General features: G+C 44.8%; 1 protein-coding gene across 1 annotated transcript; it reads right to left on the reverse strand.

Annotated features, from left to right (window-relative positions):
- Window positions 1–1,642: 1,642 nt before the first annotated feature.
- LOC144102532 (uncharacterized) lies at window positions 1,643–4,600 on the reverse strand. The gene is made up of 3 exons (XM_077635782.1): window positions 4,340–4,600; window positions 3,411–3,494; window positions 1,643–2,247 (listed from the first exon to the last, which is right to left on the reverse strand). The coding sequence occupies exons 1-3, from the start codon at window positions 4,410–4,412 to the stop codon at window positions 1,643–1,645; spliced, it is 762 nt and encodes a 253-aa protein (XP_077491908.1). The 5' UTR covers window positions 4,413–4,600.
- Between the last annotated feature and the right edge of the window lie 8,594 nt (window positions 4,601–13,194).

Consider the following 13,194-nt stretch of genomic DNA (forward strand, 5'->3'; position numbering starts at 1 on the left):
CAGAAGTCATCAACTTCGGAACCGACAAGGATGCCATCGCTAAGGATTTTGAAAAAGTATGTACACTTACTGTTCTATTGAGTAGCACTATGCAAGCGCAGGCAGTAGACGACAGCCTGGTGAAGGTTGAGGTAGCTCAAAGTATCTAGTGTAGTCAACGACCTATCTTGCGCAAAAATCACTTTCTAGAGCAGCACTGATATGCAAACGCCTTCAACGCTTCATTTGAAGGTACCGCAATTACATTATGGATGAAAAATATTTGCATGCGTAATAGCACGAGGTATCGTTTTTATCTTCTTGATTTTCTCACCTTTTCCAGGTTGCTGGCTTCCCCAATGTGATAGGATGTGTAGACGGCACCTACATACCCATGCGCTGCCCAAAGAACAAAGTGCGGTCCACATATGGAAACCGGCACGACCAGGTGTCTCTCACTATGCAAGGCATATGTGATGCAAATGCAAGATTTGAAGATGTGTTTACTGGCACGTCTGGAAAAATTCACGATGCTAGAGGGCTAAGGCTATCCTCTATCAGTAGTGATCTTCCAAAAATTTGTGAAATAAACAAATATCATCTGCTCGGTGATGCGGCTTACCCTGTCAGGGAGCATTTGCTCACCCCATATAGAGACTATGGCAACCTTACTGCAGCAAAAATTGCTTACAATAACCGCCACACAGCCACGAGAGTGAAAATAGAAAATGCGTTTGGGCTGCTAAAACAGAGGTTTCGGCAACTCAGATACATTGAGCTAACCACGATTGACAAGATAACACAGCTTATAATAGCATGCTGTGTCCTTCACAATGTTTGCATTGATGCTGGAGACTCTACAGATGATCTGTTAACAGAGGAGGAGGTGGTAGAAAGAGCACTACACTTTGCCCAGCACTCATGGCAAAATGAAGTGGACCCTGAGCAATGTAGAGCGGGTCAGACGACAGGTGAAAGTGTGCTACGTCATCTGGGGGAGCTGAAACGAGAGAAGCTAGCCGACCTCTTCCTAAGACGTGCTAGAATGAGGGTGCAGCATGATGCAAACTAGGCAATGCTCCCCTTGTTTGCAACCGTGTACAGAGCTGTGGCTTTCTCTTTACATTCATTAAGGCATTACTTTATCACTTTTATTTTTGAGTTAAATGTTATCTTATTTTGTGCAAGCTGTTATATTCTGCTCCTTACATTTGACTTCACACTGTGAGCTTAGAAATTGCAGTCAATAAAATTGCACCTGGCTGTTTCATTCTTAGCAATGCAGTTGCAGTGTATTATTCAACTCACTTTCTGCTTCATAGTACTTTATTGCAAAGAGGTGAAATGACAATATTCAATTGTGCTCCAAACACAAACAAAACAAGCTGTAAAAATAAAGTAGGAATCCGTAACATATGGTTGTGGATGGAAAAGTTAAAAACAGCTGTGAACTGCTCCACAACTCTGTGTAAACGAGAAAATGATAAAGTAACACAGCTGCAGCTTAACAGCAATAAATAAAATATTGATAAATATGCTGACTATTGCAATAGTAGACTAGTAGTGTAAACATTGCCAAGATGTGACGATGTCTTCTCAGTCTTCGTGATGCAAAATTTTCTTCAGCGTTTCCATGTGCTCTGCATGTGCCCTAAGCAATTCCTTATGACATTCTTCTCTCTTCTTTTTTGGCTTCATTTTCTTGGACAATTTCTCTCATTTTCTCAAAAAATAAGTCCATGTGCTTTGCTCGTGAAGTACTTGGCCGCATGCTTCTATCTGCTTTGCGCTTTTTGCACGGGCTGACTGTATCTGGTTCCTCCAAATTACTTTGACACAGATCCTCGGCTAACAAACCCTCAGATGCAGTATCAAGCTCTGCAGAGCCCTGACTACTATGGGATGAACTTCGCACATGTGTTGCTGTGTTTTTGTAATGGACATTTCCAATGCCTCGTAGCACCTCGGGCTCCAAGCTATCATCAATGGCCCTTATAGCGGAAAATTCCTCTTCAAAAGTTGGCCGACAGGGAGCTTGTCCCGACGTTTTGTTGACCTTCTCTTCGCTCTTCTTTCTTTTAGCTACGGTTTTAAATCGAGTTTCACACTGTATTGCAGTGCGCTTGGTTCCAAGGACCTCCTCTATCTCACGAGCAATCTGCTCGTACATGGCGCGCTTTGTCCGGAACCTCATCAGTGGACCCACTTTCGGCGTATACAGCGCATATTTGTCAAGGAGGTACTTCGTTTCCCCAGAGGTCCAGGGCGCTGTGTGGAAAACAAAGAGAATACTAATACATTTGGGTGTACTTGCGGGCCTCGGCAAAACAGTGACGCAGAAATTGAACAGCTACTTAATGCCAGCTACTGCAGTACATGCTTAATGCTACTGCAGTACAATAAAATCGATTTTATGCACAGCAGCTTCACATTACTCCCTGCAATGCACAACTTTTTAAGCGCACAATGCCCAACTGCTATAAAATGGCCATGGAAAATATTAAATAGATAGTAGTAGTAGTATTTTTATTTGGCCATATAATACAATATGCCCTCGAGGTGAGGCAAAAGGAGGAAGACGAGGAAAACCTCCTGACGAGGCCTACACCCCGAATAATACATCGAACAGTGGCCGCATGAAAAAAAAAACACTTTCAAAACAAGCAACAAAAGTTATACGATAGAAATAGCAAACACTGAAAAAACGATGCAAAGATAATAAACAGCAATTGGCAGAAAACATGATACGCACACTCGGCAGTAAAGGAAGCAATGCAAAAGACAAAATATACAAAGTTAGCTGAATTTATAGAGGAAAAAGAATCTTCAGTTTTTTCTTAAAACCAGATACACTATGACTTTCTACGGCGATTTTTATTAGAGACTGATAAGCATTACACAATGTTACAAGGTTATCTATAGTTTGTTTTCCATAGTTTGTTCTAGGTCTTTCAGTGGATAAGGCGACCGCACGTAAACCATACGTAACATTTCTTGAATTATAAGCATTTTGGAAAGACCTGAAATTATGCTTTACTTTATAAAAAATGTGAACAGCCAAACACAAATTGTAGGAATGAAAGAAAGTGCGAACATGAAATGTTTCGAAAAGATTATTTTCGACAACTGGGCTTGAACATAATGAGCATAGAGCTCTTTTCTGAAGAGAAAGCAATTTATACGAATCAGTCTTGTTGCAAGTTCCCCACACCAGGTTGCAGTATACAAGATGGGAATGAACAAGGGCAAAGTATAATTGTCTTCTAACCTGTAGTGGAAGTAGATGCCTAATACGATAGATAACACAAATAGACGAAGAAGTAAACGTGGGGAAGGGCGCACTAGTGCTGCATTTGAAATATTCCACAATCTCCATATTAGCAAATGAAGTCCGTGGAAACAGGCTAGACCATGCAGACGCTTCAGCATACCATTTGGTGGAGCATCCATGCTACTTGGCTGTCCATGCTCTGGGCTTGAGTACTGAGGCTCATCAGATGTGCTTGGCTGGCTACCTGAGAGAACATAAAGAAGGCAGGAGAGTCATCATATGATCGCTCAATGCGACGACCCTCACCCACACCGTGTTCTATGTTTACCAACATCAGTGTGTGAGGAAGAGCAGCATTAATTGGTCCCGACCTATAAATATGCCTATAAGTTGATATCAATACAGCTGAAGAAAACAAATCTGATACATTTTTTTTAGCGATGTGAACGACACAAAGTGGCCACTTTTTAAGGCAATAGCGCGATTTTTTCATTTCCAAATATATTTTCATGCGCGTAAAGAAACTGGGTGAGCAGTTAAGAAAAAATAAAGCCAAAACAACCGAAAATTAGATGCTGGCGAGGAAATACAAGCGGGGTCATTAGCTTTCCCACGCAGCGCTCTTGTCACTGTAACCGCTAGATAAGTATTATTTCGTAATTTATGTTTAACGCTGACAACTGTATCTATCATCGACCAGTTCGTTGTGAAGGCCCTAATAGGCCACGTCATTGAGGAGTGTCAACAAAAACAAAAGCAGAGAGCTTGACGAAATGCGCCTGCATATAACGTGCTACGGAGCACGCAAGTGGAAGCGCAGGCGAACAGCGGCAAAGTAGGAAGAGAGCGAAAATGATTCATCCAAACGCAAACATATGCGACTGGGGTTTAGATGCAAATTAACCTTCCGTATGTCGCTTGCGCAGAACATCTTCTTTCTTGAAAATAGCCCACCATTTAGGCGCCAACGCCACAGCGAGTTGTTGCTACACATAAGAAATTTGGTGCCAGCACTCGTGTTTGCACGTTTACATCAAAGCAACTGGTGCTGAGTTTAAAATGAATGCATTGCAGTCGCTGTAAACTTACCGTCCAGCATTGCGTACAGTAGCTGTTCTGCCGTAGACGGACTCGAATCCCCGCCGCCGTAAACGGACGCCATGTTGTTTGTTGCTGAGCGGCGAAACCGCGAAATGTTGGCGCTGCTGTCGAGCGCTTCCGGCCGCTCCGAAATGCACCCTTGTGTTCGGCTGGGGCGCCGTGCCTCCGGCTCGGATCACGACCCGCCCGCAGATTGGTTTGCTCCTGGGTTGCTCTGATTTGGAGCCTCAAAGCGACCAGCCGAAGACGCCATTAGCGTTTTCAGATACTTTGTCCCGTTACACTTCTGCATTGTGGAAGAGCCGCAGCTGCTCATAAAATGCTTTGTCTCCTTGTCTTTGTGCAGAACAGCAGCGTCGTCTTCTCCGCAGTGCTCAAGTGCATTTGAACAAAGCATCCAAAAATGATGACTAGCTTGGCTGGCATCTTCTTTTGGTCTCTGAATGCATCATATGGTCAGAATTTGGCAAAATTATGGTCATGTATACCAGGGAATCGTTTCAAAAAGTTATACAGGATTTGTATTGTGAATAATTATAGCACAACAAGCATAATTTTTGGTTTTGTGATACTGCAGATTACACGAACCAAGAACTGAACAGCAAGGTTCTACTGTAGTTCTTTGAAGTGCTGTGACAGTTTTAAAGGGTGTCTAGCAGCATAAAATTGTCAGAGCAATTTCGTTTACCTGGAGAAATCAAGGATATATGAGTGATACCATCAACTGGAATTCCAAAAGAGAAATACATTAGTGAACCCAGCTACATTTCCGCCCGCACTGACCACCCACTTAAGGTGCGCGAGTACAATTGCCGTATAAACGTATTCAAATATAGTTTTTTCCCACGAACAGTGCATGATTGGAACTGTCTCCCTTCGCGGGTCGCTACCGCTCCTCCTACATCGTTTCTGACCGATTTGCAAAGCCACCTGTCAATATAAGTGCAATAATTCTTGTCCGAGTGTATTATGGTTTAAGCAGTGCTGTATTTTAAAATGTATCTTTTTTTGTGTGTGTATGTGTGTGTTTAGGGTATGTTTGCCTTTCTACAATGGTTTTTATTTTGTTTGTTTGTTTGTTTTTGCTTCCGTGTGCATGGGTTTATTGTATTTTCTGTGTAGACCGCATCATTTGCCTAATTTATTATGTACTAGATGTTTGTTCTTATTTATGATGTTTCCCCCCTACAATAATGCCCCAATGAGGGCGCTGTAGGTACTGTGTATAAATAAATAAATAAATAAATAAATAAATAAATAAAGTGGCCAAGTCTGGGAAAAGGAGGGGCTTAAATTAAAGGGACACAGAGGAGAAATTGAAGTTGGCTTGTATTGACAGAATACCACCTCCCGATCACAGAAACGCCACTCTTACTGAAAGCAAAGCTTTTGTAAGGTATAAAATAGGAAGAACAAAAATACAGGTATCGCCGCCACAGGTCAATCTCGCAAGTACAAGCGTGATGGCATCATAGGACAAGAGACACCACCTTAGAGGAATATTTTTATTCCTACATGGTTTCGCGTATCTCTGAGGCTTACAAAAGAAGGTTGCTCAGTTCAATATTGAATTAAGTTTTCCTTTAAAACCACTAGTGCACTTTTATCACACAAGGAAGACAGACAAAAGACAACCTGGATGTTGGAAGCAATGAAAACCGATGCTTGGCGGCGCCACAGGTGGCCAGGGGAGTTTCGATTTATGGCGCTTCGCGTCTATGAGCTTTGCGTGCCTGTTGTTTTGTTTTTGATGCGCTTCGATTTACAAGTGCCGAACAGGAGAGGAACTCCAAGTGCCGCTTCAAGTGCAGTTAACCTTTGAAGGAGCCTGTGAAGGCTGGTCCGATGATCGCCAGGGTCGATGAAAAACTGATGGCACGACGGTCGGTGATCGTACAAGGCAGTTCGCAGTATAAAGAGCACTTGTGTGCATTCACTAGACGCGCCTTTATTCTTTGTTGAATTTGACCCGTCGTGACGGAGTGGTAGAGTCTCCGCCTCAAACGCTAAAGGCCCTGGTTCGATTCCGAGCCTCGGCGCAGGTTTTTTTTTCTATTCAGTGAGTGGGCGGGTGGTTTCAGTGGCTCCCATAGATGCCGCCACCGAATACGTTGGTTAGCGGTTAAGCGCAGGCTCTGTTAAGGCGCGTTTATGCTCCGGCGTAACGCGCGAAGGCGCGCTGCACGGCGATCGACGTCACGTCGGCCAAAGCGTGCCTATACCCCTCTATACTCCTCTTTTTTGGAACCGGGTGCGCGTAGCACGCCCACACCATTATAACACCCAGGCACCCTTCACTGTAAACAAGAATCAACCCTAATGGTAGCTTAAATATTCGGCGTTACCCTTTAAGCTTCATATGCTTAGGTATTTCCTTCTCCATGTGCCTATACCCTTCTATACTTCTCTCTACTCCAACTGCGCTTGACCGCCGACGCGTTCGGCGCCTTCAGCGCACTCTCACCGCACTGGTAGACTTGGAGCATGTCTCTATTTCGCGCAGACTGCGCCAGCCACCACCAACCCGGCCAGACCGGTTCAGCTCCGCGGCGAGGTGCGCGTTGTGACTTAATTCAATAGCTTCGGCAGTTGGGCGGAGCCTTTCTTTTCGAGCTCTCGGCTAATTTAATTCATTCACAGTACACATCTGACGGTACATGCAAGTGGGTGAGAGAGCCCGAGTAATCACTTCTTTTTCGGTTTTCCATGTTGGGAAAGAGCTTGAATAAGCAGCGTGATCTCCTTCACAGTTCGCGCAGCGCTGTGCTGCTTCACAGTTCTCTGGAACGTGCCCGTGTGAGGCGCATTTCGCGTTTGTTTTGCGATCAGGGCAACTTTTGAGCCATGAGCGTATCTCTGCCAATTGTAACACCGTCGCGGGTTTGGGATGTAGTGGCGGACATTTATTTTCAAATAGCCAACTTCTATTGCTTCGGGGAGTGTGCTTGAATTGAAAGTGAGAACAAGGTGCCTAGTTGGTATTTCTTTGTTTTCTTCCCTGATTGTGATGCGGTAGACATTGATTACATTTTGGTCCTTGAGACCCTCCAGCATATTTGTTAGGTCAGTTTGAGGAAGTCGGCTTCAGAGATTACACCCATGACGGTGTTTAGGGATCTGTGTGCAGTGATTAACACTCGGGTTTCGCCAATTGACGCTATGGTGGACATTTTTGAATTTTGGGTACTGTCTTTAAGCTTCAGTGGAAGATCACCACTAGGCATTTCCTTCATCTTGTAACCCGTGCCCAAAGTATCATTCAAGCTTTTTGTGACCCAGAATGGGGATATTGTTCTGGCAGTTATATCTTGGTCTTCACTATGCACAACATGGAGTTTTGGAAATTTTCTTTGAGTTTCAGGAGATACTCGGAAGTCACATCGGTCCATACTCTTTTTTGAGGGCGCTCATTTTGTTCTGGAAGGGGAGCCATAAAATAAGTGTATTGCTCGGCCATGGTGCTAGCCGCCCACCAAGGAGCCCAACGAGGGGATGTGACAGGAACTTGCAAGCAAGTCCTTCCCGTACGCCAGCTGTACTCCCCAACTATAATCAAATATGACGCAAATCAGGGTAGTTGGCCACACAAGGTTAACCCTAGCCGCCAGGAAGGAGGAAAAAACCAAATATGGGAGGAGAGGGGAGCAAAGTGGCGAGAAAGAAGATAGGAAAGTGAAATATGAAGGGGAGGACAGGAAAAGGCGACAGCCGATTGGGTCAGGCCGGAGGTGCCGTCTACAGGAAGCTGGGGCCAAAATGGTGTGTTGCCTCCGCCGAGGGGCCTTAAAGGTCCAAACCATCGGCATCAGCGTAACCACAAGGGTCCCCTATTCCCCGCCCACGGCGATGCCACGCACGGTGAAGCGCGAGTGCTCGTGTCCATGGTGATGCATTGTTCACCATCATCCCCCTGCTGGGATGTCCCTGTAGATGCTCGGGAACCCCTGGTGTCGCCACTCACCAACGCCTGCAACCTGCGGACGCCCCTCTGCGGGGAGGGTGGGACTGGTCACACTCGGGTGGGACAAGTAACAAAAACAACACCAATACAAACAACGGACGCAACCGTTACCTTGAGCATGAAGACATGGAGAAAGCAGCACTTAAGCGCGAACTAGAACTTGCACGCGTTAAACAGAACGAGTTGGAACGCCAAATTGGAGAACTCACAAAGATAGTCCACAACCTAAGATCGAATAGCCCCCCGCTGTCTAACGCTCCACAAACGCACTCCTCGATACAAATGAACGACGAGGAACGCTCAAACTTCAAAGTGTAAATACAACAAATGGTGCAGCAAATGATGCAACAATTGATGCAACAGAGGATGCATCAATGGTGTGTTGACACCATGGCGCCCGATGCGGACGCATGTGCGCGCTGCTCCCAGCCCATTCGTGGTAGGCAGCAGTTTTTGCCGTGCGCGTCTTGCAGTCAGCGTTTTCACTGCAAATGCATCAACATACAGGCCGAGGAATACAACATCCTCATGGAATCCGGTGCCAGCAAGTACAAATGTGTTCATTGCGTCAAGCGGCGTGATCCTTCGGCGGCAGAGCTTATCGGCGGAGCCGGCGACACAGAAACGCCCCCCGAAGTGCAGCGCTCTTCCCTGGATTTTCAAGACTCAGATTCCATCAGTGCTTCCCCGAGTGTTGTTTTAATGCTACAAGAAATGGCTAGTCGAATGGATGCGTTAACTGATGAGGTGCGACAGCTCCGTGCGGAAAACGTGCTCCTGCGTGAGGCTTTGAATGGCCTAAGTGCGTCTGTTCGTACCGTCAGCCAGAGTGAGTGCTCGCATTTTGTCTGCTCGGAATCTCCCAGCTACGCTTCAGCCGTGGCGGCAAATCCGCCTGCTGGAATGTCGGCCCCTCCATCGAAGCCTCCTGCTCAGGACCAGAGTACTCATCTGCAACGCCCGTCGAAAGCGGTGAGCCAACCACCTCGGCCTCGAGCAACGTTTGGCACAGCTAAGCAGTCCATGCTTAAAGTAGCGCCCAGACTACCGGCGAAGAAAAGCTTATTTGTTTCTCGTCTGGACCCGACAACAACGGCGTCGGACATACAGGAACTTTTGGCGGACACAGTAGGTGACAAGGTTGTTACTTGCACAAAACTGAAAACTAAGTACGATACATATTGCTCCTTTCACGTTTCTATGGATGAGCATTTATTTGAACTTGTGAGCAAACCGGAAGTGTGGCCTGATGGTTGCGTATTTCGCCCTTTTTATGGAAAGCTGTGGTCTTCACGGCGCTTTGATGACCCTAATGGTGCTCTAACTACATCCGAAAATGGCTCAGGAAATTAAGCTGTATTACCAAAACACGAGAGGGCTGCGAACTAAAAGGGAAGCTCTCTTCGCGAATGCATACGAATGTGAGTACGACATTATGTGCCTGACGGAAACGTGGCTAAACTCATCATGTTCAAGTGCGTGTTATTTCTCAGATGAATACACTGTTTTCAGGGCCGATAGGGTGTACTCTGACAAGATTAAATACGGGGGCGGAGTTCTGATAGCCTGCCGTTCTGTGCTAAATGCATTTAGGAGACCAGACCTAGAGACATACGAAGAATGTGTGTGGTTGGAAATTCCAACGTGTGACAAATCGCACTATCTAGTCGGCTGTTACTACTTTCCACCAAATTCTGCTCCTAACGTTTTTACCGATCATTTTTTGGATATTGGGGAAAAAATTGATTTTTTGAAGTACAAGGTTCACATCTACGGGGACTTTAATCTTCCTAAGGTCGATTGGTCCACTGGTTTGGTCACTAGTGACTGCACAGCAACTCGAGAAAAAGCCGAATGTTTAATTGATTTTAGTAATTTTCATGGTTTATATCAATTTAATACAATGAAGAACTGTGCTGGAAACATTTTAGACCTAATTTTATCTAATGTGCCTCTTTTTGGCGTGCAAGCGGTGCGCGATCCTCTTGTTCTAGTAGACAAATATCATTGCCCGTTTACCTTGTCGTTCTTCTTGTCGTTTCGTGCAGTGCGTGAGATGGTGCCAGAAAAATTTAGATACGCGTATGGCAATTACTTTAGGCTGTACAATGATCTTCTGGCCTACGACTGGTCAGAATTGCTTGAGACTGAGGATGTAAACACAGGCGTTGAGCTACTTACATCAACTGTACAAGGTATAATGAAAAAATGTATACCTCACCGTAAATCGAAGAAGTGTAGATTTCCATGCTGGTTTTCGCACGATTTGAGACATTACTTGAAGAAAAAACAGAAGTATCACAAACTCTACGTGAAATCAGAAAGTGAATATTGGTACCAAAGATATTCATTGTGCAGAAAAATTGTGAAAAAACTGATTGCACGTGATGAAGCCGACTACCACAGACTTCTCGAACAGAACTTTAAAAAGGAACCAAGCAGTTTTTGGGATTTTGTGCGCAAGCAAAGAAATGATAAGGTTAGTGCTGCTGTGATAAAGACGCGCGATGGCATCTGTTTTAAACATCAAGATGTGTGCCAAGCTTTTGCTGATCATTTCAGCTCTTGTTTTGTGCGCCATGATAACACAACTGCTGTTATCACTCTTGAAGACAGCGCTGACTGTTTAGCTTATGATATTGTCACCGAGCATGAGGTTCTTTCGGTGATTCAGAAACTTAAGCCAAAACTTTCAACAGGAATTGATGAAATTCCCAGCTTCATAATCAAAGGATGCGCTGACATTTTCGGCCCTGTTTTGGCGCATTTGTTCAACTTATCGTTGCGAACTGGTGTTTTCCCTCGTCATTGGAAGTTGTCAGTAGTTGTTCCTGTATTCAAGTCTGGCGATGCTTGTGATGTAAACAACTTTCGTCCTGTGTCACTAATTTGTTCTTTTGCGAAAGTTTTTGAAATGATTATGTGCGAACGCATGGGCTCATACTTCAAACAGAAGATCTCGATTCTGCAGCATGGTTTTTTGAAAGGTCGCTCTGTGGAAACGAATTTATGCAGCTTTCTTGATTATACTGGGCCACATGTATTTAATCGTGGTCAGGTAGATGCAGTCAACTTTGACATGACTAAAGCTTTCGATATGGTTTCCCATGAGGTACTTCTGATGAAGATGGAAAGATACGGACTTTGCCCCATATACTGCAGGTGGCTCAAAAGCTACCTTGGCAGCCGCCGTAACATGGTACGATTTTCCGGCTGTGTGTCCAACGAATTTCTGTCATCTTCGGGAGTGCCTCAGGACTCCAACTTAGGACCGCTGTTGTTTTTAGTGTTTATTAATGATTTGCCGTTACATGTCAAGAACTCTAGAATTTTGCTCTTCGCAGATGATTTCAAATTATTCCGTAATATTGGAGATATTGAGGACTGCCGCCAATTGCAAGCTGACATTAACAACGTTGAGAATTGGTGTTTGATGAATCGCTTAAAACTGAATATTAAGAAGACTTCCGTTCTGTCTCTAACTAGGAAACGCGACACAGTTACGTTTGATTACACACTTTTGGCGGGTGAGATTTCTCGCGTGGCTCATGTACGAGACCTTGGTGTTGTTGTTGATTCAAAGCTTGATTTTAGACTGCATGTAAATTCAATTGTGTTACGCGCATTGAGGCATATTGGTCTTATCTCTAGATTAACAAAAAAATTTCGACGGCACGAATGTCTACGCACTCTATACTGTGCCCTTGTGAGACCGCGTCTTGAGTTCGCGTCAGTAGCCTGGAATAGCGTATCTGTCGCCTATTGCACGAAAATTGAAAATGTCCAGCGTAAGTTCATACGCATCTATTATGATAGATATATTGGTCGCCGTCGTTTCTACGACTATGATTCTCTCTTGGCAGACCTCAATATGTCTACCCTTGGCGACAGGCGACGCATACGTGACATGCAGTTTCTGCAAAACGTCGTGCGCGGTTACATTAACTGTGGGACCTTACTGATGTCGCTGAATTTTCGTGTGCCGCATGCAAAAGCTGCAAAATGTTTCGACACATTTTATCCCGATTTGCACGCCATCTGTCCAATGACTCGTTTACAAATCTTATATAACAAAACGTTTAATGACATGGACATATTTGCCTAATTGTTGTTTTCGTGCCTGCTTTTAAATCTTTTGAAGTGATGTTTTTGATGTATCTGACCTAGTGTGCGCTCGTTTAGGCCACTTGGCTGTTGAGGCACACTCAAATAAACATATCTATCTATCTATCTATCTATCTATCTATCTATCATGTACAAGGCCAACTATCAGAGCTGAGAAGTGCCTTCCGCAAACAAAAGCACACAGAGAACATCAAGGAAAAGGCCTACACCCCCCCCCCCCCCCCCCCCCGCCTGCGTTAGCAGCTTTCGCCAATCCATCTACGTCCCAGGGAACGAACAATTTCACCAGCAAAAGAACTTAAATTATGGCTAACATGAACCCATGCAAACAAGACATTTTAGACATATGGCAGTGGAACTGCAGGGGCTATCACAAGAAACAAGGCCTCATGAAACAATTCATTCACTTGCAGCTGACACCCCCAGACGTTATCGCGCTTCAAGAAACGGGCGCGACACCCACTCTCACGGGATACACATGCTACGACAACCACATGACGCGAAAGACAGCGATCTTAGCTAGGCAGTCACAGCCATTAATAACGACAGCATAGCCGACACTGACATAAAGCTTGTGATAGTAGTAATCATACCGAAAAAGAAAAGGGAAGGGGGAAGTGCATTCATTGTCAATGTGTGCAGCCCGCCGAAGCAACAAAAAAGCAAAATTTTTTGTACTTATCCAGAGTGCCCACAAACTAGCGAAGAACATTACGCTAATCATCTTGGGGGACTTAATGCCATAGACAAGAGCTGG

This window comes from Amblyomma americanum, chromosome 8 (assembly GCF_052857255.1).
Source record: "Amblyomma americanum isolate KBUSLIRL-KWMA chromosome 8, ASM5285725v1, whole genome shotgun sequence".
Taxonomy (NCBI): domain Eukaryota; kingdom Metazoa; phylum Arthropoda; class Arachnida; order Ixodida; family Ixodidae; genus Amblyomma; species Amblyomma americanum.